This window comes from Phacochoerus africanus, chromosome 8 (genome assembly GCF_016906955.1).
Source record: "Phacochoerus africanus isolate WHEZ1 chromosome 8, ROS_Pafr_v1, whole genome shotgun sequence".
NCBI classification, from domain to species: Eukaryota; Metazoa; Chordata; class Mammalia; order Artiodactyla; family Suidae; genus Phacochoerus; species Phacochoerus africanus.
In genome coordinates this window covers 158,187,289-158,213,972 of record NC_062551.1, presented here as the reverse complement: position 1 = coordinate 158,213,972, position 26,684 = coordinate 158,187,289, and the positions used below count along the sequence as shown (strand labels likewise).

Sequence of the window (26,684 nt, the reverse complement as noted above, 5' to 3'; positions counted from 1 at the left end):
AGAAGAGGAGGGTTTGATAACAGGCCCACTGAAGGAGCACGTCCAGCCGGCCCAAAGCTTGGGCTTCTTCAGAGCGACCCTCTCCACAAACCTTGTCATCAGTCCAGGAGCAGAGCAGGGGCCCCCTCGGGACCTGACATCTTGTCAGCGGCCCTCACTGGACACCCTGGCCCACCACAGAGGATTCTTGGGCCAAGTTGGCAAACTGCTTGCAAGCCCAGTGCTCCCCAGCAGCCTATATAAATCTGGAGGAAAGGGGTTATTGAGCCCTGGGAAACTGCAACCAAAGACACTTAACTTCATTATTGGAAAATCCTCTAGAATTAAGTCATTACCTGTTAATTAACTCGAGCGGGGCAGAGATTTTAGTGGATGGCAGGACTGTGGGCACGCTGGCCCTCGAGAGGCACAGGAAGCGCATACACATCTAGGTACACACACACCTCACGCCCCTCCTGCTCCAAACCACCCCGGGTCCCCGTAGCCCTGCGGACAGAGCCGAGCGCCCCCCATCTGGCACACAAGGTCCTCCATCACCAGCCCGGCTCTCCTCTCCATCACTCTCTCCATCAATTCATCAGTTTACAACTCTCGCCCCCAGTCCTTTTTTAGGCTGTTCCCTCTCCCCGGGATACCCTTCCCCTCCTTTTGTACCTGGAAAACTCTCACCTAGCTTCTCTCCAGAGGCCTCTGCACCCTGGATAAAATCCCCTGCTCTGAATTCCTATACTTTTTCCTCCAGGGGATTCATCACAGGGTTTTGTAACTGGGTTCTGAGTCCGGCCCCCTCTAGACAGCGAGCGTCTCCAGGGCAGGACAAGGCAGAGTGCACAGAGGCACGCTCGTGAATGAATGAACACTCACAAGCATGGCTGCACACGCTGAGATGCTGCTCTGAGCTGGACCCTGTGCCAGCCCCGGCCCCTGGGGATGGTGCAGGAGCTGCTGGCTGGGAGGACTGCCTAAGGGCCCTCTGTTACACCAGCAGAACGAAGGAGGGCTGAGGAGGCGTTTCAGCCCGCTGACCAGCTCACTCTCCTTGGAGACATGCAAGTGCAGTCAGGAGGGTGGCGGGCTCGCTCCAGTCCCCGGCCCACCAACCCCACTTCCCCAACCAGATCCTCCAGCCCCTCGTGCTCTCAGGTCCACCACTAGGCTGATGACACCCAGACATACACATCTCCTGCCCCCTGGGGCCCTCTGGCCGGCACCTCCCTACTCAGCACGCCCAAAACCACCAATGCACCCCTTCCTCCCTCATGCTGGCTTTACTGATTCACACAGTGAACCCAGGCCAGAGAGCGGAGCACCAGCTGGGCTCCTCCTCCACCCCAACAGTTAACAATTTTCCCATCCCCTGCTCTCAACTGTCCCTCCTGAATCTCCCTCAGATCCAGTTTCTGTAGCTGCAAATGTACTGGTTTGACTGGCTGTCCGGTTTCCCCAGATTAAAGAGCCCTTCACGGTGGGAAGTGAAGGCGTGAATAGGGAGAACCTTTATTCCTCCCACAAAGGAGGGGACAACCTCCGTCAAGCTGGCTGGGGGGACCCAAGACAGGCCTGACCAGTGAGATGCCTTGCTACAGTTTTGGCCCCCACACGAGAGAGCACAGAGGCCGAGGACCCCCGCATGGTGTCTGCCTAGTCTGTAGTCCCTGGAGAAACAGGTCTAGGTTCTCTGCTTCTAGGCCCCTGGGGTCCTGGAATCTGCCTGTCCTCCATGTCTGCTCCCCTTTCCTTAGACAAATGGCCCATTGTCACAAGAGCCTACTGATAAATCCTAGGAGGTGGGGGAGGGAGGGGATGCTGGGCTCATTATGGCCAGAGCTGGTTTCTGCTGCTTCTAAGTAAGAAACTTGGCAGCAGCTGCTTCTCTGCTCTCTGCCACCGCCTGGGTCCAGGCTTCACTGGCTCACCTCCTGGCCCACGTTAGTACCCTTTCTCACCTCCTCCATGATGCTATTCTGATCCCCTGACCCTAGGCCCAGGATGCTCCTTCTACTAGGCCCCATCACCCTCTCAGCACCCCTCAAACCAACCACAGTGTTGCCCCTTCTTTTTAAGATCTGCAGGGTCTACTAGACTATGAGCTCATTGAGCAAGGGGCTGAGTCTGCCCCAAGTAATAGACTGAACCATGAAGTCTGTAGAGAGAGGCCACTTGCCATAGAAGTCAGGTCCCATGGGATGATCAGAGTCGAGTTACTTCTCTGAGTCTCAGCTTCTTCATCTGTAAAGTGGGAATAATGACAGCTACCTCAGAGGGCTGCTGTACAGACAGACTAAAAGCACATTGCAGACTATAGAACACAGGTAAGGTACCTTCATTGCCAGCATTTACTTGCCCCTGGCTTTTCTTAAAGAACATTAGCCAAGTTATTTGTGAAAAACAAGGTCTATGGCTTGGTTCAGTGACTCTGCATCATCAGTCATTTGTACTACCTTCCTCCAGCAAACAGCACTCGTGACTCTCACCATGGCCTACTCAAGATTTGATATCCAGACAAAACTGGCCCCAACACAATATGGCGGCTCTGCTCCCTTCCCCAGATAATAAGAATGCTACAATTCAACAAGGTGCCTTCTTTGCTTTGGCTTCCAGGAAGCTCCAGGAAATATAGGGTTGGATCACAATAACCAAGTGAGCTTAGGTTTTTCACATATTTATGTCCTTTCTTCTAATCTATGTCAGCTTAACTGCCCACAGATCTTTTTGTTGTAAATACTCATGAATTCTTAATGAAAAACAAGAACTCGATGATAAGGAATAAAATGGACTAGAACAGAAGGGAGCAGAGTAAATCATTGCAGCAGGATTTTCTGGTGTTTCCTCCATTCGTCCCTCTTCATAGAGGAAGAAACTGAAGCCTAGAGAAGGGAAGGGGGAGGAGGCAAGGCCTGGACTGCACCTCAAGGATTCCCAGCCTCTGTAGGCTTGCTTTAGAGCTGACCTGTCCACCAGGCACAGCACACGTAGTACACAAAGTCCACAGTACTTTCAGGGACCCACAAAAGTGTCATTTCTTTTTTCCCTTTTTCTTTTGTCTTTTTAGGGCTGCACCTGAGGCATATGGAGGTTCCCAGGCTAAGGGTCGAATCGGAGCTGTAGCTGCTGGCCTGCATCACAGCCACAGCAATGCCGGATCCTGAACCCACTCAGTGAGGCCAGGGATCGAACCTGCAACCTCATGAATTCTAGTTGGGTTTGTTACCACTGAGCCATGACGGGAAATGCTGAAAATGTAATCTCATTTAAAAATCAGAAGAAAAAGCTTTTAGGTCCAAGAAAATGTTTTCATACATAATATTAATATGTTGTCTTTAAACCAACGCTGTCATAAAATGTAATTTTTAGTATTTTTTATGGAGGCAGAGGCTGAAGCCAAAAGCGCTGGGGTCAGCCAATGCCAAGATGAGGCCCTGCTCACTCTGCCCGTCTCATCAATAAGTCCAGGAAACTCCTCCTTCCCACCGGCCGGCTTCCCAGGGGCCCAGGCCTCCTCCGAGCTTCCCTCTCTGATGGAATCTGAAGGCGGCATATTCAAGAAAATTCCAGTGGGAAGCGGGGCCTTGCCAGGTGAATCTAATTTATACCTGGCAGTAACCACCTCCAACAGCTCCTGAAAGCCTGCAACCACCACCCGGCTGCGGGAGGAGCGTCCCCAGGCTGATTCTGCCAACCCCTTGTCAGGACGAATCTTCCTGGGTTCACAGTGTGGAGATGATTACAGGACTCTGAAGGCACGAGCTGAGAACTTCTCGACAGAGGTGTTGACTGCAGGCGGCACACCCTCTGTTCCTCTCGCCTCGGCTCCACACCTCATCTGTCCCCCCACCTGCCAGCCGGGCTCACCTGGGGCATAAGTGGGGGGAGAACCACCTGCCCTGGGTATCACCGCTGACCTGCCCTATGACCTTTCGCTGGTTTCCCTGCCTCACCAGGCCCTCGTGTCCTCCCTGGGACAATGGGGCGATGGTGCCAGAGACAAGGCTGTTGTGAGCATGATACAGGATGATGGGCAGTAAGCAACCTCCAGCAGAGGAGGCAGGATTTTCACTCCCACCAAACATAAGGAAACTGAAACCAGAACAAGGAAAGAGTTGGTCCAGGCAAGGCCATGGTGAAAAAGGGATCAGAACTGGATTCCAGAAGCCCTCAAGGCAGAGTCACGAGGAGTGGTTGTGCTTTCAGGCTTCCCTGGCTTCAAATCTCAACCCCAACTCTTACAGGCCATGGGACCCACACTCTCTCCGCTGCCTGCTGTGGGCCGTCTTGGGCCACACAAGCCTCCACCCCGACCCGGTTCTCAGAGCTGGACCCCAAGCAGCTGCCCCCAAGCCCCTCCCTCTGACTCCTGTGTGCCTCTCCTAACTGGTGAGGAGGTCACTGTCTCCCTGCACACAAGGATGCCCTGTGTCTGTGGCTATGATTCTTTTTTTTTTTTTTTTTTGTCTTTTTGCCCTTTCTAGGGCCACTCCCACGGCATATGGATGTTCCCAGGCTAGGGGTCTAATCAGAGCTGTAGCCGCTGGCCTACGCCACAGCCACAGCAAGGTGGGATCTGAGCCGCATCCGTGACCCACACCACAGCTCACGGCAACGCCGGATCCTTAACCCATTGAACAAGGCCAGGGATCGAACCCGCAACCTCATGGTTCCTAGTCAGATTCGTTAACCACTGCGCCACGACAAGAACTCCGTAGCGATGATTCTTGAAACGGCATCCCACCTCTACCCCAGTGCAGGTCAAGTGGAAAGATCTATGCAAAACCCAGATGATGTGATAGCTTTTGAGGGCGTCTCAGTAATGAAGATGCCTTGACAGGGGTCCTCTGAGTCTAATGCAAACAGGGAGTGATCAGTGCCTGCTCAATTATGGAAAATAAGGCTGACACAGAGGGTCTTTTGGCACAGGGCGAGGCTGAGGATCGGAACCCCAGCACTTAACCTGTCTGAGCCTTACTCTCCTCATCCATATAATGGGACAGTAATGCCAACATCAAAAGATTCACTGAGAAAACAGAGACTAAGGCCTTAACCTGCTATCCGGAGGAGGGCACATTCCTGATAAATGCCACGTTCCCTCCTTCCTCGCACTTTAAAGTAGCTGCTGCTTCGGGGAGGTTTAATCATTCCCCCACTGCATTCTTGGCTGTAACAGTCCTTTTGTTGTCAATTAATGCAAAATTGTACTCTTGCTCTATCTCTGGGCCCATGGTCATAAAAACAGGCTCTGTGGAGACGGAATTAATGATAAACAGCTGCAGCAGCAGCAGCTAATTACAGAGCATCTACTATGCAGAGCGCCTGATTGTAAACTTCTCTCCAAGCCCCAGTAACAGCATGGGGACCTGGACAAGAACCCTTCCTCTCTGGGCCTCAGTTTCCAAATCCACAAAGAGGATCGAGCCAGAAGGTGTCTCAGACGATGGTTTCGAAGCTCTTGTCTGGGTCTGACATTCCATGAGTTGGAGGAATTGCGGTGCAGCCTCTCCTATCCCCTGACACCGCTGATTACAGAGGAAGGGAAATCGGGGGTGGCGGGGAGAACTGGGCACTAACTGTGCACTAGGCGCCGTGCTGGGCTCTCTGGGCACACTACCCATCGGGCATCGAGATGCCCCTCAGACAGCAACCCGTGCAATCCTCACCACAGCCCATGAGTTTGTTGCAAAGAACCTTCCCAGTACACTCCATCACCTCCGCCCCGCTGAGGCAGCTTCTCCTCTTTAGCTTTTTACTTATTTACTTATTTATTGTTTTTTAGGGCTGCACCTGCAGTACAAGGAAGTTCCTAGGCTTGGGGTGGAATCGAAGTGGCAGCTACCAGCCTACGCCACAGCCACAGCGACTCGGGATCCAAGCCATGTCTGTGACCTACACCACAGCTCACAGCAGTGCCAGGCCCGTAACCCACTGAGTAAGGCCAGGGATTGAACCCGAATCCTCATGGATACTAGCCCAACAGGAACCCCAGATTCTCCTCTTTTTCACTCAATCACATTCATTTAGCAAATAATTGTGATCACATACCGTGTGCAAGGAACTGTCTGAGGCTTTGGAAACAGATGCAACAGGGAAAAAAAATACAAAGACCTCAACTTCATGGGGCTTATGTTTGAATGGAGGGAACAGATCAGACACATAATGTCAGGCAGTATGAGGGGCAGAGGGTGGCTGAAGGTATTACATTAGACAGGTGGTCAGGGAAGGCCTCCCGGAGGAGGGGACATGGACCTCCAGGAAAGCCTCTGTGGACCTGTGTGAAGGGAGGTAGGGCTGGAGCAAGAGAACTCTGAGCAGAAGGAAGAGTCACGCAAAGAGCCTGAGTGGGGGGATGAACTCAGCTCGTCTGACGAACAGCCAGGAACCAGTGTGGCTGGAGCAGCGCACGAGAGAAGAGTGCGGCAGGAACTGAGGTCAGGCAGCTCAGGAGGAACCCACACCTACCCCTTCCCTGCCCTGCATTGTCTTCCTCCTCCCCTGGGCCCCGCCCGGAAATGTGGAAGGATAAGCCGAGTTCAAAGGATCTTAGGGATCCTGGCGTCCGAGCCTTCTATTTTACAGATGAAAAAACTGAGGCAAAGGGCCCGGTGACTTTCCCACAGTCACAGGCAGTCTGATGAAGAGCTGGGGAGGGAACCAAGCTCTGAACCCCTGGCCCACACTGTCTCTACCCAGACTGGCCGAGTCAAGGCCAGGAAACATAAGGGCTAGGAAATGATCAAAAGGCCTCATCGCACACATGAAGAAGCTGAGGCCCAAAGCCGGTGGCTGCATATGCATGAAGAAGGCAAGCAGGAGGGGCAGGCTGAGGAGCTGCAGACTCTTGCTGGTGCACCCCTGTGTGGGTCTTTGCACAAGTCAGGCTTCCTCTGGGCCTGACACCCACAGCAATCAACCAGCGTGCTTTTCTAACTCAAGAAGCTGTGTTGTCTGAAACCCACCACTGGTTATGGCCTCCCTAGAGCCTGCTAGGCAGAGCTGCCTGAACCCGATCCTGCTGGGAGGGAAGGTGATTCTGACACATGCGGACTGCACAAGCCGCCAGCCACGCCCCTATGGGGCCTCCAGTGGGCCATCGCCCGCCCTGGGCTTCAGGTCCCCATCTGTCAAAGGGGGCTGCAGGGCTTGGGAGCAGCATCAGACGAGATGCCCTGGAGGGCCCTTCCCCCAAACACAACACAAGCCAGTGTTCCCTAGAATTTGGGAGGCAGTGATGGTAAAGATGGAGGCAACGCAGGTCAGGCAATGCATGGCGGGGCCTGGCACACGGCAGGTACTCAGCCAGACTCTGCGACTCTGCAGAGCAAGAAGGCACTGCAGACTTGTGGCCTCCCCGAGGATGCCTGGGGAGAAGGAACAGAGCGGGTAGTGGCGGGGGGTGGATCTTGAGGAATTATTGGAAGCACAGCAGATTGCTTTTTCCTCCTGGGGCCAGATTCTCTTGACTTCCCATTGCGATCATGTTCATTGGCAACTAAACCTGGTCCGAAATGACACCACAGTGCAAACTGATTCCCCAAACAAGGGGTTCAACGGATGCCAGGGAGCACAGACGTGTGGTTAAATAAGGGTGCAGAAACAACTGTGGGCAGTGGGAAGATGTCAGAGCAGGGCGCCAGGGACAAGGGGTGGAGCCCCAAAGATGATACCTGGCCAGGTAGCTTCCACTCCGGACTTTGGCGAGCCCCTTATAAAACAGGGATCCCGCCCCTGTCCTGTGCATTACCTGAGCATAGGAACTACCCAACAAAACTCTGCACCCCAGGGCCTCACCAGGGCCTCACCAGGGTCTGCAAAGCTCCAAGTGTTCCTTTTAGCTCCAACACCCTCGGTCTTCTGGCTCAGTCAAACAGCCTGGTAGATGGTCCATCAGCTAAACAATCCCTGGCTTGCCCTTCCCCACGCCCAGCAGAGATCTCTACCCCCAGGAAGCACACAGCCCAGAACCACCATGCCCATCTGCCCTCTGAGGCTTCTTGCCCAACATGGCAGACTCATCCAGGAGGCCAGAGCAGGCTGCTCTCCATCAGGCAGCTCCCTCCTGGCCGTCTGGACATCGCCACTCGCAAGGCCTCGGAGTCTCCGAGGTGGACTCTCATTGTATCATTACCCACGTCAGAAGAATGCATCTCGAGGAAGCAGCGCTGCTCAAGTCAGTGCTGTAATCACTTACAGACCGCGGAGGCCCCAGTCCTGGCAGCGGAGGAAGATTTATTGTGGGGATGGGTGGAAAACAAAGAACAGTTGTGCAAACTTTACGGAGCCACATTATGGGAAATGCCTTTCCCATTTCCCACTGGTAAACGTGCTGGATGCTCTTTCCAAAGGGCAACGGCACTCTGGGACCCAATCAGGTGCAGACACTGTGCCCAGTGCAGCTCACGGGGCTGAGCTGGCCTGTCCTGTGGTGCCCAGGCCCTGGCTGGCAGCCAGGCCCTGCTGTCTGCTCTGGTGGACCCACAGAAGATGGCACCTTCCTGGACCTTTGTGTCCTCACCTGCTGACCGCTGCTCCCCCTTGGACACACCTGCCACACGACCAGCGTTCTAAATGTTAACGCTGATTCCATCACGCTCCAGCTCAGAATCCTTCCACCACGCTCGCCACTGTCCTCCAGGTAGAGTCCAAGCTCTCCATTCGGGGCTTCAAGGCCCTTTAAAGTCCAACCCGACTGCCATTTCTGCTCCCAGTCCCAACACACAGAATGCATTCCAAGCACAAGAGGACATCTCTGTTCCCCCCTCCCCAGGGTCAAGACTGTCACATTTTTGTATATGCTGTTCCCTTTCCCTGAAATGCCTTTCCTCATGGTCTGCACCTAGAAAGCTCCTACCCTCCCTTCAAAGCCCTCCTCTCATGACGTCCTGGAGGAAGTCTTCTCCCCATTCTATGTCTCTGAGGCATGTGGCTAATTCCCTCACCTCGAGGTCATCTGACGCTGCACCCCTGCTTCTAGCATTGAACCCGGCACAGCATGGGTGTCGAAAACTGGCAGGGCGGAGGGAGAGACAACACAGCTGAGCCCACAGCATTCTCCTGAGGGAGGGGAACAGGCGAGCTGATTGTCCCTGGTCTCAGAGCGTCTGTGGTGACCGAGGCCCCATCACCCACTTAAAAGATGGAGCCAGGACGCTGAGGTCCAAGGGAGGCGCGTGAAGTCGGCTCAGATAACCCATCTGCCATGCAGTGGAGACAGAGCCTATTAATGCTCCATCACGACCATTACCGTTTCCAGGATGTCCCGCTTAGAAAACATGTTCTGGACACTTTCTCCGAGTCACTGTTGATTTTATCTGACTTTCTCATTCCAATAAGAGAATCATTTCAATTCCATTTACATTACATTCAAAAGCGTTTTCTCTCTTTATTATTTTAAATTCAATTCAGAGGCCTGTGTTTTTTTTATCCTTAATTTTTTTCATATTCCATCAAGCAGCGTGGAGTTCACAAAACTTGGCTCATGTTCCTGCCTGTACCCTCAAGTTTGGTGCTCCCAGGAATTCTCGTCTCTACAAGAGCTCGGATTTGATGACAAAAAAAAAAAGAACAAGGGCTCCTGTTTTTAGGCATGGAGCACTTTGCCAGGCATGAGGTAAGTGCTCCATATACATGAGCTCATTTAATTCTCACACCACTTTCCCTTTTACAGAGACAGGAAGCTGAGGCTCAGAGAGGTCATGTGACTTATATGCGGTCTCACGGCTGGTGAAGGGCAGAGTGGGGACTCGAACCCCAGCAGTTATCCTATGCATGTAGCCATTGGGCCACCCTGGGCCACCGATTCTTGGCTCCGGATTTGAATAAGACAGGGGTGGGGTCAGGAATTGGAGATGGAGGGCTGCGGTGGGGAAGTGAATGGGCGTATGGGGGGGGGGGTGACAGGGAGGGGGTGGGGAGCAGAGGAGGAGAAGGGGGAGGCCAGGAGAGCTGCAGACAGAGCCCCAAAGAGCAGAAACTGCATTTGGGGAGCATGTGGCTAACAATTCTGTGTCTGATGGCAAGTCCATCTGGGAGGAAGATGCCTGCGAGGGTGAGCGTGTTCTCTGAGGCTGCTTATGGGCAGGTGCACTGGACAGGGATCGGGGGACTCAACGTGACCCCTCTCCAGAGCACTCTGAAGTCTGTGGAGCACAGGCCTCCATGACCCACAGAGAGTCTTGTCGGGGGAGCATCACACACCCCATTTTATGGATGCCCAGCGGAGGCTCAGGAATGACATGACTTGTCTAAGGCTGCACAGCCAGGGAACAGCGAGCTGGGATGACTCCCCACTTCCTGTGCCCTTTTCCTGGCAGGCCACAGTCATCGGGGCCTCAGTTTCCCCCTGTGCAGTGACAAGAGGGGGCCTTCAACTGCCAGCCTACGCTACAGCCACACAGGATTCAAGCCACGTCTGCGACCTATACCACAGCTCACGGCAACGCCGGATCCTCAACCCCTGAGCGAGGCCAGGGAATGAACCTGCATCCTCGTGGATACTAGCTGGGTTCGTTACTGCTGAGCCACAATGGGAACACCCAGAAAACCTCTCTTTATGAAGGCTCCTGAGTTTGATTTTTAAAAACTAGGGGAGAGAAGAAGTCATCCAGTATAAGCCAAGATCTGTGGAGCCGGAACCTTGACTTCAAAAGGGGAAAGAGCATTTGCATCTGTCGGGCCTCTAAGAAACCCAGAATGCTAGGCACCAATCCCATTTCAGTCAGGAAGCTGAGGTTCAGCACAGCCGAGTGACCCCTCCGAGGTCATATGGCCCACCCATGGCAGGGCTGGGACTTGCCACAACCTTTCCTGTTCCTTGGCGATGCTCACGACTGCAGGGCCACTCTGCATTTTAGACTCTCCCTCTTCACCTTGCCTAATGCAAACTGCCCAGAGCAGTCAGAACCATTTGTTGTGCGCCTCCCGTGTGCCAGACGCTACACAAGCATCTCGTGTGCGGGACCCCACTAAAGCCTCATGAGTCCTAGTACCGCCACGTGACGGGGAAGAAAACAGGCTTACAGACGTCAGGTAGTTTGCACACAATCACAGGCTGAGAGGTGGCAAAGCCAGGTTTCAAGTTAAGACTTTCTTGCAGGAAAACTTCAAGCACCAGATTAGGGGGTGATTGTGACCACCTTTAAGGTCCCTCCATGGGAAGGATCGGGAGCTTGGGGTTATCAGACACAACTTAGAATAGATTTACAAGGAGATCCTGCAGAGTAGCATTGAGAACTATGTCTAGATACTCATGTTGCAACAGAACAAAGGGTGGGGAAAAAAAATGTAATGTATACATGTAAGGATAACTTGATCCCCTTGCTGTACAGTGGGAGAAAAAAAAAAAAAAAAAGGTCCCTCCAATCTTGTGACTTCATGGAAACCACTCTGGAGGACAGTGTCCAGGAAACCTCACAGAGCCATGGTGAGAGCAGAGCACCAAGGCAGAGCCTCTGTACTAGGGAGCAGGTTCAGCTCCTCTGTCTCCAAGGGCAGGCCACATGTCAAAGGGCATGTGGTCCCCAAGACACTCGGCCACACCAGGAGCAACACGGGCTGGGAGAACAGGAAGCACAGAGCAAGGGGGAGGCGAGGAGGGGATGCTGGACTGGGTTTTGCGGGATGGTTAAGAGTTTGCTTGGTGGGGAAAGTATTTCAGACAGAAGCATCAGTAAAAGCCAAGGCCTCGGTAATGGTGGCTCATGAGGACACACCTGGATGCCAACTTGATGGCTGCCTTTGCTCAAAAAGTTTTTCCTACCTAGACCCCATGCCCAGAACGAGGCCAGGCTCAGATCCCCATTTCCAAGGTGGATGGACTTGGTGACCCGAACTGGTTGGACCAGCTTGGCCTCTCTGGGCTCCTGTACAGCAGGTTATTTATTTTTAAAAAGGTGATTGTCTTATTCTTCATCGCGTGAGTACTCTCTCCTCTGCTCTGGAACAAGAGACCCATCATGTCAGCCGTGCAAGGGACCTGCGGCTCTGAAAGTGATGGGATGCCAAATTGGGAAAACTGGTTAAAGGCACACGTCTATCCGTTTCCCTGGTCCACCAGGCCAGGCTGGCTCTGATTCTCTTGTGATCCCACTCCCCACCAGGGCCTGGCACACCGGACGCACTCAGTGTCACCTTGCCAATGAGTTTCAGATCGGATATTCTCTCGACACTTCTAAGCAGACTCGTGGTTCTCTGCCTGGGAGGTGGCTTGAGCTCCAGGCTAAGCACATCGTATCCAGAGTCAGGCTGAGACTTGGGCTCAAGTGTGACCCCATGATGTATGTGGGGCCTGAACTTGGGCATGAGCTGGACCATCCTTTCCCCATCTGTTAAATGAGGATAATGCCAGACTCCAGGAATGTTCTGAGTGCTGCGCGGAAGCCCTAAATATTGAAAAACACCCGATGAGTATTTCAGGAACGTTCCCATCCCCCATGGCTGACTCGGACAAGGTAATGCAGCCAGGCTCCACTCCTCAGCTGCTGGCTCCCCTCCCGCCCTCCCGCCCTCCTCCAGCAAGATGGCACGGTTCCAGGGCAGCATCCCCTCCGCAGTGCCAGAAGTCTCCCATCATATCATCTTCACCTCTGGACGTCCAACGCCCAGTACGAGGCCTGGCACACGGGGGAGGCTGCCCCCTCCAGGGAGGCAAGTGTTTCAGGGGGAAGGGTCTTCCCTCAGTGGCGGGTCACTTTCCCAGTCAAACCTGCCCCAGCTTTTGGCGGCCAGCCCCTTCGGGAAGCCCCCTGTCCCCTGAAACTGCCCCGTTTGCTGTGCTATGCTGACCCCCATCCCCTCAGAGCGAGTCTCCCCCTGCCCCCTCCACACGGGGTGAGGATGGGCTGATAAACGCAGCTGCTCAGACAGTTCAAACTCCTGGCTAATTCCCTGGGATGAGCCTGAGAGGCTGAGATGAGGCAGGGGTGTCAGCTGGCCTAGGAACGCGCCCAATCTGGGACCTGGCGGGTCTTAGGACATGGGGGCGGGGGAGGAGCAGACGCCTCGGCCCCCTCCCAGTGTGAGGTGAGAAGCACAGAGGGCTCGACTCTGCTGAAGGGAGAGGCTGGGCAGAGGGAGGTGCGGGGGAGGGCCGTGTAGACTGTGGAATGGTTCGAGCAGCACCATCAGGTGACCCAAGGGCAGGCTGTGCCCTTTCACTGTCTGTGAAAGTCGGTTTCTACTTCTGTAAAATGGGCATGGTGATCCAGGGCTGGACACAGCTTTTCTCAGAATAGGTTAGGTCTCTCCTCCCTCAGGACTTCGCGAAGACACAATGCCAGACCCCCTGTCAAGCCTCCCTCTGATGTATGTTCCTGGTCCCAGATCCAATGGCACCCAAGACAGACTGGACGGGGTAAGAGATGGGGACCAACGGGCAGTGTGGCTGCAACTGCCAGAGGAACCCAGGCGGGAGGTGAGCCCAGCCTCAAGGCTCCAGCTTGGCCTCAGGACCCGGAGGGCAGGGACTAGAGCCTCCTCCCTGGCCTGCTCCCTTTTCGAGCTCCAGTCACCCCGAATAGCCACCATCTGGCACAGAGCAGGTGCTCTGCATTGTGGGCAGACCCCTGACAAGGCCACCAGCACATGCGACAGCCTTGTTAACCTCACCAACAGCAGAGGCTGGAGCAATTAGCTGACCTCAAGTCCAGGTTCCACTACTGACGGGCTCTTTTGAACCACAGGGTCCTGTTTGTAAAACATCCATCAGTGATCCTGTCCTAACTCCTAAAGCTACCTCACAAATCCTCTAAAATGATCAGTGTGAAGAGCATGACTGGGGAAGGGGAGAGTGAACCAAGCACCTCCCTAGGTCATCTCTTCTAACCCTAACAGCAAGAGTCCTAAGAGGTATCACCACCCCATTTTACAAATGAATATGCTATGGTTCAGAGAGGTTAAGTCACCTGCCTGAGATCACACAGCCCGCAGGTCGGTGTGACTCTAGACGTGGGCTTTCACCTGCCTTTCACATCTTCCACGCTCTACTCACAGCTATGGTCAAGCTCTTCACAAAACTCAGGGCTTACTGTCATGATTATTTCAAAAAACCCAAAGTTATAAGAGGTTTTCCTTTTTTCACGCTGCCTGTCTTTCTCTCAAAGTGCAGAGCAGCAAACTCACAGTCTGCTAATTTCTGGGTCTCAGACAATCAGAATTCCAACCGTCTGGGAGAGCCAACCTAAGAAAGCAAGAAATTAATCTTTTCAAAGTTAACGTCTTGGAGGCGTCGCGTCAGTATTTGGGTTGGACGTAATCTTGCTATCGTAACGCAGATGAAACCCCAAATTTAATAAGGCTAAGACAACTCCAACAACGTAAGAAACATAACAGGATATTGCAAAGAGATTAGGGAGCTTCCTCTGGACGGCGTGGACGGGCCGAGGAGAGGGCAGGGTGGGGGCGTGCGGGCCCCCCCCCCGGGGGGGGGCCGGCGAGGCCTGGGGACTAACAGCCTGGGTGGAGGGGAGCCCGCCCGGTGCGGGAGCACAGGCTTCACAGGCTAAATGTGAACCAGCTGGAGGACGGACGAGAGTGTTACAGTTGGACGGGGCGGGAAAGGCTTACCTCATGAAAGAACTGTGGAACCGGCTGCTGGAAAGATAATAAAAGGATTAACTGCTATTTTAGTGGGCCATTTACTCTTCAATCAAAGTGTCTCATCTATTTCCTGTTCTCCAGAGGCTCCGGGTCCAAAATTCCTTTGTCTATTACAGCACATGGTAGCAGAGGCCTGTCATGAGAAATTAATAATTTTACAGGGAAGGGAGATTTTATTTATCTGGGTGCCGGCGAAGGCCCGCTCCTTCCCCGGGTTACCTGCTGTGCCAGCCTTGCAGGAAGCGGGAGCGCTCCCCTGGGGGACAGGGCGGAGCTCAGAGACCTCTGCTACCTACCCTCTCAGAGGAGGCACCCCGCAGGGCTGGCCCAGGACCCCAGAGACTAAGTGTTTTCACAGGAGAAGATGAATGAAGACAAGAGCATCACCGTTTAGAAAGATGTGAGTTCAGCTTCCGCGCCAGTGGTCACTAGCTGTGTAACTCTGGGCAAGTTATTTCTCTCATTGTTAGTATGATGCACGTCATGGTTATTAGCCTCTAGGATTACTGTTAGGGCTTGTCTCCAATGAGCTGTGTGACCTGAGCAAATTATATAATCTCTCCGAGCCTGTTTCTTCATCTGTAAAATGGGGATTAATAGTATCTGCCCCGTGGGGTGGCTGTGAGGAGCACAGGGCTTAAAAGAGCCCCTGCACATAGTCAGCATTCAGGAGCTGCTTGCCGGTATTATGATCACAGTCCTAACCCCCCTAGGAGGCAAGATGACGTGTTCTCACGGTAGCAGGTGGAAGGCCAGCTGGACCCCACTGAACCTCTGTATCTTCATCTGTAAAAACCCCTGGTCTTACAAAACTCTCTTGTAAAGATTAAATGCAAGCACAGGTGAATATAGACATGGCTTGAACATCACCTCCTCCATGAAGCCCTTCTGGGTTTCTCCTCCATCTCAGACCTCGTCACTCCTCTTGACACCCATCTCCAACCCATCCCTGACTGTGAGTGCCCCCAGACAAAGACCTTGGCAGGTCCAGGTCTCGGTCCCCAGAGCCAGGTGGAAGCCTGGCTTCACCAAAGTCTGCTGAACCAAAAGAGATGTTGGCAGGCTGCTCCAGCGAAGAAATCCTACAGAGAGATCCTGCGACTGCTCTAAGTGATCTGAGCCTCTCTGACCCCTCACTGGGCCTCCTTTCCCCAACCTGGAAAATAGGGGCGGAAGACCCAGCTCATCTCCAAGGTCCCTCGTGTCTAACGTAACAGAAACTCCTGGACGCTGTGCTTCCACATGGGAACCCAAGTGCGAGAAGGCCACTGACCACACTTTGCCAGAGTTCAGGCAAGGCAGCGTCCACAAGGGCCCCTACAGACCCCAGTGGGGTCACCCATAGGAGAGAAGACATGAAGGAGTGTGTAACCAGCAGCTGACAACTGCAGGCGCTCAGAGACACGAGGTCCGTCTGCTGTCCAGGAGCCCTGTCCTGCGACCTCCACTAGGCATCTCCTTCCAGGCAGGGGCACACCCTCCTGCCAGTCATGTGTCACAACACCCCAAGTGAACTGGAGCATTGCCAGGAGCTGGCCTGGCCACCAGCTCCCCCTCCAGCAAACTCTCGGCCCAAAGGCACACGATACGGTCAACTGCTCAGCCTGCTCACGCCAGCCTCTCTCCCCTGACCGTAGCACGCCAACCACAGATTCCGTCTTACTTCAATTCTTTGGCAGAAGCCACTCCCTGCCCCTCACTCGTCTATACAGTGAATTCCTTCTCATCCACAAGACCCAGCCTTCTTGAAAGCCAAAAAGTAGGTCCAGTGGGTGCCCAGCTCACTGCTCCACATGCAGCTGGGCCCCAAGGGCGAACAGCAGGTCCCAGGAGGATGGAATTTATGCCCAAGCTTCCTGCCTCCTCCCGGGCCCTGCAAATGCTGCCCTGGGCTTTGAGCAGGAACACAGGCGGACCTCTCCCCAGGCTGCCCCCCTTCCTAGACTGAGTTCTCCACGAGGTAGGACCGCCCCGTGACAGTGACGGCACATGAGTGTGCAGTGACTCAACCTTGGCTACGACACCCTGCTTCCTCCCTCTCCCTCGCTCAGGCCCCAAGGGCTGGGAAGACGGAGCTGGGCCTTGGTGGCTCCCTCTGCCCTTACACTCCCCGCAGACAGGCACCTGTCCTGGTGGCCGGCTGGGCCGTGGCAGTAGGGACTGCGGCTTGGCTGAGGATATCAGAGACTAAGATGACATTCCTGGCCTCCGACAGACTCCCACCACAGTGAGAGAAACGGAAAGGGCCGGTTGGAAGGGCTGGAGGCCTGGGTGCCTACACTGAAAGCGTGTGTCCCGGGAAACCTTTGTCTCAATCTCAGCCAGAACACTGCAGACACCAACCACGGCCTTCCCTGCGAACCCTTGGCCTCGCCCTAAAGCTGGCCCTGGGGACCCACAGCTCTCAAGCTGGACGCCGGTGAGGACTGAGCTCCTTGGGGGAAAACAAGCCTGTGGCCGCTCCAGGAGACCCAGGGAGCCGCCCTGGGGAGGACTCTGGGTGCAGAGCGTGCTCCCCATGACTCACCTGGACATCAGCAGGTGGGACCCTGTGCACTTGCAGGTAAGAGAGAAGGCTGGCTGAGCCTCTCTGACCTCTGAGCACGTGTGTCACCACCTGAGCAAGTGTATGTGGCACCAGGCTACGGAGGGTGGAGGATGGGGTACCTGGCCAGTCTGAGGGACCCTCTGCCAAGGTTCCCATAGACGAGGCACTAACGCTGCGACCAGTGGCCACGTCCATCGCATTGGTCCTTCCCTCTTCAAGCCCAGGGGGATCCCAGCCAGCACCCAACCCGAGGTGGGTGCTGCTCGGCCGAGGGCGGCCGTGGGAACTCACCATGCACTTGTTGGGCTTCTCGCCCGAGTGCACCCTCATGTGGATGAGCAGCTTGTAGCGGGCGTTGAAGGGCTTGTAGCGGCGCACACAGCCGGCCCAGAAGCAGGTGAAGTCCTCGCCCTTGCGCTGGTCGATGTGGCTCTTCTCGATGTGCCGCACCAGCTCCTCCTGCTGCTCGTAGGCTGCACAGCAGTCCACCCAACGGCACGCCTGCCGCCCAGCCACCCCCCTGCCCGCCAGGCCCAGCCCCAGGCCTCCGAGGCCTGGGCCGGGCGGCAGCTGAGACAGGGGGTAGGGGGGCGGCAGGCCCTGCTGGTGAGGCCCGAACAGCTCTGAGAACTCATCCGCCGGCTCCTGCTTCAGGAAGCTGGCTTTCCGGCAGGCTTCGAGTTGCAAACTGCCCTCGTGGCTCTCGGTGGATGCAGGGCTGGACCGGGCCCGCCTGGGAGGGCCCCCCAGGTCTCCCGGCAGAGGGGGGCTCCGAAGTCCATTTACGCAGGTGACCAGAGCTGTCTGGGAGGCGCGGACGATGGAGGTGATGTCGGAGGAGGCACAGGGGGAGGCGGAGGCCGAGGAGGTGGGGGGCAGGCCCAAGAGGCAGCAGCGCTTCAGGCCTCCCTCAGGGAGGTGGGCCTCGGGTGGGGGGCCCAGGCCAGAGCTGGGTTCACTGCCCAGAAGGTAGCAGGAAGGTGCGGGGTTGGCGAGGCCTCGGCCCGGGGGGTCCAGGTCCGTGTGCAGGCCTGTGGCTGGCGGGGCCCGGCAGTGGGCAGACAGGGGCACGCGAGCTTCCGCCATGGCCCGGTAGTCGGGCAGGGACTCCTGCTTGATGTGCTGTGTGGCCGGGAGACTGCCGTTCACATACGCGGCCTGGGACCTGGGTGACCTGGAAGACAGGGCAGAAAGGTCATGAGAGGGCGGGCACTCCACCGTGCAGAGGCCCAGGCAGGGGATGGCGGGGAGCCTGAGGACCGAGGCCGGAGCGGGAAAGGGAAGGCGAGCAGCAGAGACCGGCACTGGTTGTCTGGTCAGCAGGGAGGCGTGTGGAGGGAAAAGGGGACAGAGAGAAAGAAGAGGGCGCTGGAGAGAGGTTCTAGAGAGGCAGGAGGTCTGAACACATGATGTGCCGAGGAGAAGGCCAGCAAGGAGCACATTCATCCTCCTACCAAATCCAGGCTCCTCCTCTAGCCCAGTGCCACCCGCCCTGCCTCTGAGGCCTCCCTGGGCCCGCCACCCCCCGACCCTGACCTTCTGGACATTCTGGAGGAAGAAGGCTGAGGATGGCTTTCGACAATTTAAAGCAAACTGGACCTAAAGCAAACATCAGGTCCAGTTTGCTTTAAATTCTGCTTACTTGGGAGTTCCCATTGTGGCTCAGTGGGAACGAATCTGACTCACATCCATGAGGACACAGGTTTGATCCCCAGCCTCGCTCAATGGGTTAAGGATCTGGCATTGCCGTGAGCTGTGGTGTAGGTAGCAGATGTGGCTCAGATCCCGTATTGCTGTGGCTGTGGCACAGGCCGGCAGCTACAGCTCTGATTTGACCCCTAGCCCGGGAACCTCCGTATGCCATGGGTGCAGCCCTAGAAAAGGCCAAAAGACAAAAAAAAAATCTGCTTCCTTGTCCCTTAAATCTTTCTCAACTCTTGTGATCGTTCTTAATTTATAAAAATGTTAACTGTGTGACGTTTTGCCCCAAGCAATGTGTCCTTTCCACTGTGAACACCCGTGGGTGGGGGTCTGACTCATAGTCACAGTGAGGGGGTGTCCGAGGAAAAGCATCTTGGAGGGGAGGGGATGTGCAGGAATTTCAAGCCCAGACACCTTCAGTGCACAAAACACAACTCTGGGGAGCAGCCATGGGAAGGTGCTCTGGGCCCCTCTTCACACCCCAGCAGTGAAGGGTTCTCTCCTGAGGGTGAGGATGGTGACGGGCAGGGCCCAGCTGGCCCGACGCTGCCTTCTTCACATCAGCACCACCCACATTCCAAGAGGGGGCCTCCCCCAAATGTGGACAGTTAAGTATGGGTAGAGATACCAGGGCCTGCAGGTCACCAGAGGATTCTGGGGGGAGAGCCAGCAAAGTGACACTGGGCTCGGGATCAGAGGAGCCGCACTGGCTGGCTGGGCAGAACAGGGGGCCTGCTTACGTGCCCGCTTACGTGCCCCAAGACTGACGAGGACATCCTGTGCGTCCTCGTACCTCTCCCCCTCCGAGTCTCTGTCTCCTCCCCGGCAGAAGGAGGACTCGCCCTCCCTACCTCCCTACCTGCCAGGCCCATGGGAGGACACATGCTGTGACTGCCCTCTGGGAAGAGGATGGCAGGGTGAATGGTGCCACCGTCACTCCCCTGACTACCACCGCTGTGCGGGGGCTCTGCAGCCGGGGACGGTGGGCCCGTCCCCTGTCCCTCTGCTTCCCAGGGTGGCCCTACAAACCCAGCCACTCCCTGCGGGCTCCCTGCAGCCCCGGCATCCTCAGCTCCAGCCGTGAGGTGGAGGGAAAGGAGGGGACAGGGGAGAGGGAAAGTCGGAGCCTGGAGCCCTCAGAGAACAGTGCTCCAACCCTTTCGCTCCCAAGAGGACACAGGACTCACCACGGTCACAGCAGCAAACCAGTGACAGGGCTGGGGCCAGAACCCAGGCTCCCGGCGCCCTCCTGGGGGTGCACGGTTCTCAAGTACAGACCTGACCTGCCCCCTGGATACAAGATTGAAGGAGGAGCTCTTCTGCTGGGTTCTAAACTACACCTGAACAGTTCTCCACCTCACTCAGCGGAGACCTTTCTTCCCTCCCAGGAACTCTGCTGCCCAGAGTGTGGCCATCAGGTAGAATCAGAAGGGGCAAATACACATGCCCCCCATCTCCAGGGCCAGGGGCGCTGGGCCCACTGTAACCAGCAGAAAGCCCTGAGTACCTTAAAGATCTGGTTTAAAGTTGTGGAGCTTGAAAAATAATAAAAAAATAAATAAAAGCAATAATAATAATAATAATAAATGCCTAACTGCTCCTTGCACGGTCATGATCCTGGGCCTGGCAGAGGTGGGCAAAGGTGGGGAAAGGCAGCCAGGGAAGCATCTGTTTGGAGCATTCACTTTAAAAACAGAGCCACCTTAAAGCACCAACACCAGAAGCCAAGAGCTGTGGCCTTCTGTGACTGAGTCATTCAAATAATCAATAACAAAACCCGGAACGGCATTGGGCAGGGAGGGGGCAGCTCAGGCCCAGTGTCTCCTGGCTCCCAATGTAACAGAGGCAGCCTCTGCTTGCCCTCTCTGGCCCCGATAAGTCAGGCCGTGGCTCTGGCCCTGCTCGACCGCTGAGCCCTGTGCACCCCAGGCAACTCCCATCGCATCTCCAGAAATTGTGAGCTGGGTTCCTAGACAGAGCGAATTACTCTGGGCACTTTCCCAGGGCCTGTCTCATGAATCCTAACAGGACAATGGTCCGTGTCTGCTGAATGCACAGCCAAGTTCTTCAAGGGAGAAACTACCAGCTGTTTGATACTTATAAAAACAGGAGCTATTTGCCCAAGCCCTCAGAGGCAGGCAGTGAGAGAGCAGGAATTTGAACCGGGATCTGTCTGAATCTGAGAGAGCAGCAAGAATGGACAGGCCCCAGGCCCGAGATGATCAGGCAGGAGGGAGAAAGTACGGGATCTGACTGGGTAGGAGATAGGGCCTGGGACCCTCTTATCTTTTAGGAAAATGAGAGAGTCTGGAAAAGCCAGATCAGCAGCAGAGGTGGCAGCAACTCAGATGCAGGCATAGGGTTCTGGGAACAGACTCTCTTGTGCCCTGTCAAAATGACATTCAAAACGACAAATGATGCTTCTGGAGTTCCCTCGTGGCTCAGCAGGTCAAGGATCTGGCATCATCACTGCAGTGGTTTGGGTTCAATCCCTGGCCTAGGAACTTGAACATGCCACAGTCACAGCCAAAAAAAAAAAGTTTCTGATCCTCTCTACTGGAGAAAACAAAAAAAGCAAAAAACAAAACCACCCACTTTCAGGGAGTTTCCCTTGTGGCTCAGTAGTAACAAATCCCACTAGTATTCATGAGGATGTGGGTTCGATCTCCGGCCTTGCTCAGTGGGTTAAAGAACTGGCATTGCCATGAGCTGTGGTGTAGGTCACAGATGCAGCTCAGATCCTCTGTGGCTGTGGCTGTGGTGTAGGCAGGCAGCTGCAGCTCCAACTGGACCTCTAGCCTGGGAACAGATGTGGCCCTAAAAATACAAAAAACCAAAAAAGCCATCTACTTTCTTAGCTGTCATGAAATAGCATAGCTCCTCCTACCCTGAGATAGAAGGAATTTCACTGAAGAAAACGGATGCTGCCGGGGTGGGGCTGGGGGGGAGTCTCAGTGAGTAACCAAGCAGACACACACATCTGACTGTCACCAAACAATGCACAGCTCCAAGGCTAAAAGATGCTTACTCTTTGTCATGTACCTAATTGTGTCCACCTAAAATTCACAGGTTGAAGCCCTAAACCCCCATGTGGCTGTATTTAGAGATATAGGGCCTTTAGGGAGGTAATTTAATGAGGTCATACGGTGGGGCCCTGATCCAACAGGACAGGTGTCCCTTCAAGAAGAAGAAAAGACACCAGGCAAGCACACAGAGAAAAGATCCCGTGAGGACAGGGTGGGAAGGCAGCTGGCTTCAATCCAAGGAGAGTGGCCGCAGGAGAAACCATACCTGCAGACACCCTGACTGGGGACATCCAGCCTCCAGAACTGCAAGGGAATACACATCTGTGGTTTAAGCCACTCAGTCGGTGGTGTTTCGTTATGGCAGCCCAAGATCCTTTGGTAAATCAGAAGTCTCACTAATACCAGAGAAAGCCACAGGGAATCTACATTCTCAGAGAAAAAATGGTTTCACATGGGAAGAATAAGCCTCCTGTTAATTCACAGTATCTCCCACAGTGGGGCTCCCACTGGAAAGTAAACTCCATCGGGGAAATGGCCGCTTCCTTCACCAGGGAGCCCACCCCAGCACCCACCATGGTGCCCGGCACAGAGTCGGAGCTTGGTAAGTGATTGGTGAAGGAATGGATTGCAGACAGGCAACTGCCACCGAACAACGCACAGCTCCAAGTCTAAAAGATGCTTACTCCTTGAGCTTTCAGAATCTCTGATCTGTGGAAGAGGAGCAGCAGCCCCAATCAGTGGGAGAGGACCCTGGGGTCCAGGGGGGTGCATGCAGAGGCCTGTCTGTGGTTGGGCAAACCAGAGGGCACAGAGGCGCAGCTGGGACCCCGGGAGAAGCCGCAGGAGGCCAAGTTCAGTCCCATGTGCAATCTGACAGAACATCTGTCCAGAGGTGGATTATCTGGCAGCGTCCTGTGGGGCGAGGGCTTCCTGGGGCAGGAGACGCCCGCCCTCTCCACGCGAGGAGCAGTCCGGCTACGACCCCATAGGTGTATGGACCCTGAGCTGAGTGTTCCCCTCCCCAGCCTCTTCCCCAGCCTCTGAATTTTCCTCTTCCGAAATGACAGATGCTCTGTAACAGCCACCTCAGCTTCTGCAACGGGGAAATGCATCCCAGTAAAACCATTCCTATCTCTCAGTGGAGCCTTGCAATGCAGAGAGGTGCAGAGCCTAGACCAGGCAGCCATCCATGCTCCCCGGGGCTCCAGCTGGTCTCTGGCCCTCCCGTGCCTCAGTTTCTCTGTGTGGCCCGTGAGTCAGGCAGACCAGGGGAGGTCTGGAGCCCTAGGCCTCGGCCTCCAGGGAGCATCCGCAGAAAGGCAGCTGATGGGTGAGGACGGAGCACCTACCTGCTGGGGTGGGGGAAATGCAGCAGCCTCTCACAGGCTGGGGGGTGACCCCGGGGTGGTGGGCTTCCTGCAGGGAGAAACAGGCCCTGGCGGCAGGTGGGGCCAGGGCCTTCGGCAAGGTCCAGGTCCAGCAGGCTCTTCTCCGAGCCTGGAGTGCAGTGGCCGTAGCTCCCATTCACTATGCAGAGAAAGACAAGAAGAAGAGACAACGTGAGCGGGGACAGCCTGCAGAGGGTGCGGGCAGAGGGCAGTCACCAGGGTACCAGGCAGGGCACAGCCCCCCTGAGCAACACTCACTGAACTTCTGCTGTGTTCAAGGCGATACATTCCCATAGTCACCAACAGGATCAGTAATAAAATCCCCAGGTTCTTGGATGGGGATGCTGAGCTCCAGTGGGTAAATGACTTTTACACAAACATGGAGCGCTTGTGACGTACCAGACACTACCCTGGGGTGGGACACATGGTGAGCTAGACACACAGACTCCTGCCTCTGGGAGCTTACAATCTATGTTCCTCATGCTCATCACCTAGCGCTCACTGGACAAAGGTGCCCAGCCACGGCTGGGGCTGGCTGCCCGGCAGGCTGGTTGAGCATCACTGACATTTGTTGGTCCAGGAAGAGGTGCACCTGTTCTTGTTATCACCAAAGCTCAATCTGCGTTGTTTCCCAAATCGCATTACCCCATAGAAACACAGAATATGGTTATTCACGCCTGTGTATCCTCCACGGTTCTTTGACAGCCTATCATAGACTCTGCCTTGCTCAACTAGTGGGCTTTTAGGAAGACACGTTGAGGCAGGCGTGCCTCACTTACTCTTGAAATCTACATAAAGCCTTTGAAAGCCCTGAAAAGCTATATGAAGTATAACAAAAATGTTAGGCATGATTGTTATTAAGCTGCTTGCCCTATCTGGGACTCTGTTCCCATCTGGAGTGTGAGGAGGGTTCATCTGAAAACGTCTTGAGCTTTCTGCCCAATCACTTGGCAAGGTTATGTTAAGAAGGAAAGAGCATGGGCTCTGGGGCCTGATGAGCCCGGTGTGAGGCCCAACTGTCCCCAACCAAGTCTGTGACTCCAACAAGTTCCTCCCCATGGCTGAGTCCCCAGGTAAAATGGGGACGCCCATGCCAGTTCTCCAGAGATGCTGTGGGGTTTAAGAGCTAAGGTCCAGAGCCCCTAGCCCAGTTCGGGCACCTAGCAGGTGATATACTGGGAGTAGAAAGTGCCAAACAGCCCTTTGAAAAGTATTAAGTGTCCTACGGATGTAATAAAACATTATTAACAGGTCTGAGGATTGTCCAGGGACTGTCAACACTGAGCAAGGTAAACCCTTAAGTGAGAAGAGCTGACACCAGCGCACAATCAGCCCAGAAGCGGAAAGACAAGGACAGCAGAAACGTCCTTTGCTGAGACTCCACTGTCTCATCAGAGCCTCCTGCCGCCCTCGCAGGGAGAGGTGAGTTATCCCCACGGAACAGGGGAGAAGGCAGCGGCTCAGGAAGGCTAACCACCTGCCCAAGATCACACAGCTCGTCAGTCTGGGCTGGATGTCTGGCTCAGGTCCATCAGACCCAAACACCTCTTCATCACTCTGCAATAAAAAGCGGCCTCAGGCACAAGTCCAACCTCATCTTCCGGATCCAGCTCCCCCAGCCCCGATTCTAGCCCCACCCCCACTCCAGGCAGCCCCCTCACAGAAGGCCAGACCCTCGGCACTCACTCATCACAGGCCCAGAGCTCTGGACAGGCACCAGGCAGTCACCTGCCAAGCACTTTACAGTTTGCAGAGGAGAACGCAGTGCCCTCAAGGTCCCAGGGCAGGTGACGAATCTCCAGACAAGCATTTCCTCCGAAGTGGCCCTCGGGTCACCCTCCCAGGCCAAGCACTGGGCCAATATCCTGCTGTGAGGAACACTCACTCCCGTTGGCTGGGGCTGCTGCTCGGCCAGCCCCTTACAAGCTTATTTTTTAATAACTTGGTTGTTTTTTAATTAAAAAGAAATCCCTGGTAACAAATGTGAATGGCCTGAGTTAATGAGAGCAGGCTGCCGCTCCTTCAGCTCCGTCTCTGCTTGGCGGTCCCTGCCTTTTCCAAACTGTTTCGCTCGCGCTTTTATTGTTCCACTGAGGGAAACCCTGGGACTGGGCCTCAGAAAACTGGGGATAATTTTATGACCATTAATAGCATTTGGCACAAAGAGAGCTTAATCATCACACGGGGCTGTTCTGCCAGGGTCTTTCTCCCAGAATCTTTGGGTCAGGGAGGCAGTTCCCAGCTTCTTTCAAGGGCCCGCCAGCCCCAATGGGCTGGGGACGTCTCAGTTACCTACCCCTCCTTCCTGTAGGAGGATGTATGAATAGATGGAAGGGGGGGCCCTGGAAAGGAGCCGGGGAGCCCCAACGCATCAGGTCTATTCATCAAGCCCTTCCTATTCCACCCCCAGGCACATCTGAATCTTTCCAATATTGATCCCTGTGAGGGGTCTCATTACAGCCATTTTCCAGATGAGATAAGCTGAGGCTTAGAGAGATAGGTGCCTTCCACTAGGCCCTGGGGTCTGTAAGAGATGGGGCCACAATTCAAACCCAGATCTCTCAGACTTCAAAGCCCAAGACCCGTACTGCTGCCTCTCAGCCAACTGACAAACAATGAGGGATCCCCTCTGCCAAACAAGCACCCCACCTTTGGCTCCAATAAGATCACGCAGAGGCGCCTCTGGGGAAGTACAAAGTACAACCATTACAATGGCTCCTAAACTTCAGTCTTTGCAACTACACTACCGTCTCAGACAAGCACACATGAAGAGGAGTTCCCGTTGTGGCTCAGCGGTAACAAACCCAACTAGTATCCATGAGGACACAGGTTTGATCCCTGGCCTCAATAGGTTAAGGATCCAGCATTGCTGTGAGCTGTGGTGTAGGTCGCAGATGCGGCTCGGATCTGCCATTGCTGTGCTGTGTCCCTAGCCTGGGAACCTCCATCACACACCAAAGGTGTGGCCTTAAAAATAAACAAAACAAAACAAAACAAAACAAAAAAAAGCCTACACAAAGGGCCAGAGAAGTTTAGGGGTAACCCAAGGTCACACAGGCAGTAAGGGGCTGAGTCGGGATGCAAACCTCTCACCTCTGGGGGAAGAAAGAGTCATCACTGGACAAACAATTGGGGCCTATTGGCTTCTTCTCCCTGGATCCAGTAAGAGCTTTTCCTACAATAAATAAACACGCAGCTTTGGGAGGGAGGTCGGAGCCCCTTGGGTCATGGTTTGGCAGTGCTTGGGACTCTGAGCCCCTTCAAGCCCTTTTCTTGTGTGACCTTCACAGCAGCCTGATGAAAGCCCTGGCCTTCTCACCTCACAGAGGGACATGAGCACCAGAGCTGGCAAGTGGCTGTCCAAGGTCACATGACAACTGCTGGCCTAGCTGGGGCCAAACCCAGGTCTCCCCAAACACACTCCAGGCCCCACTCCTG

At 54.9% G+C, this 26,684-nt stretch overlaps 1 protein-coding gene across 1 annotated transcript in view; it reads right to left on the bottom strand.

The window, feature by feature from the left end:
- Window positions 1-23,402, bottom strand: part of GLIS1 (GLIS family zinc finger 1) — an 88,994-nt gene extending 65,592 nt beyond the window's left edge. Inside the window, exons 1-2 of the mRNA XM_047789044.1 lie at window positions 23,208-23,402; window positions 17,423-18,305 (exon numbers count right to left, since the gene is read on the bottom strand). Of these exons, the coding sequence (XP_047645000.1) occupies window positions 17,423-18,217 (795 nt within the window). The 5' untranslated portion in view covers window positions 18,218-18,305; window positions 23,208-23,402. The remainder of the gene's footprint in view (window positions 1-17,422; window positions 18,306-23,207) is intronic.
- Window positions 23,403-26,684: the final 3,282 nt, after the last annotated feature.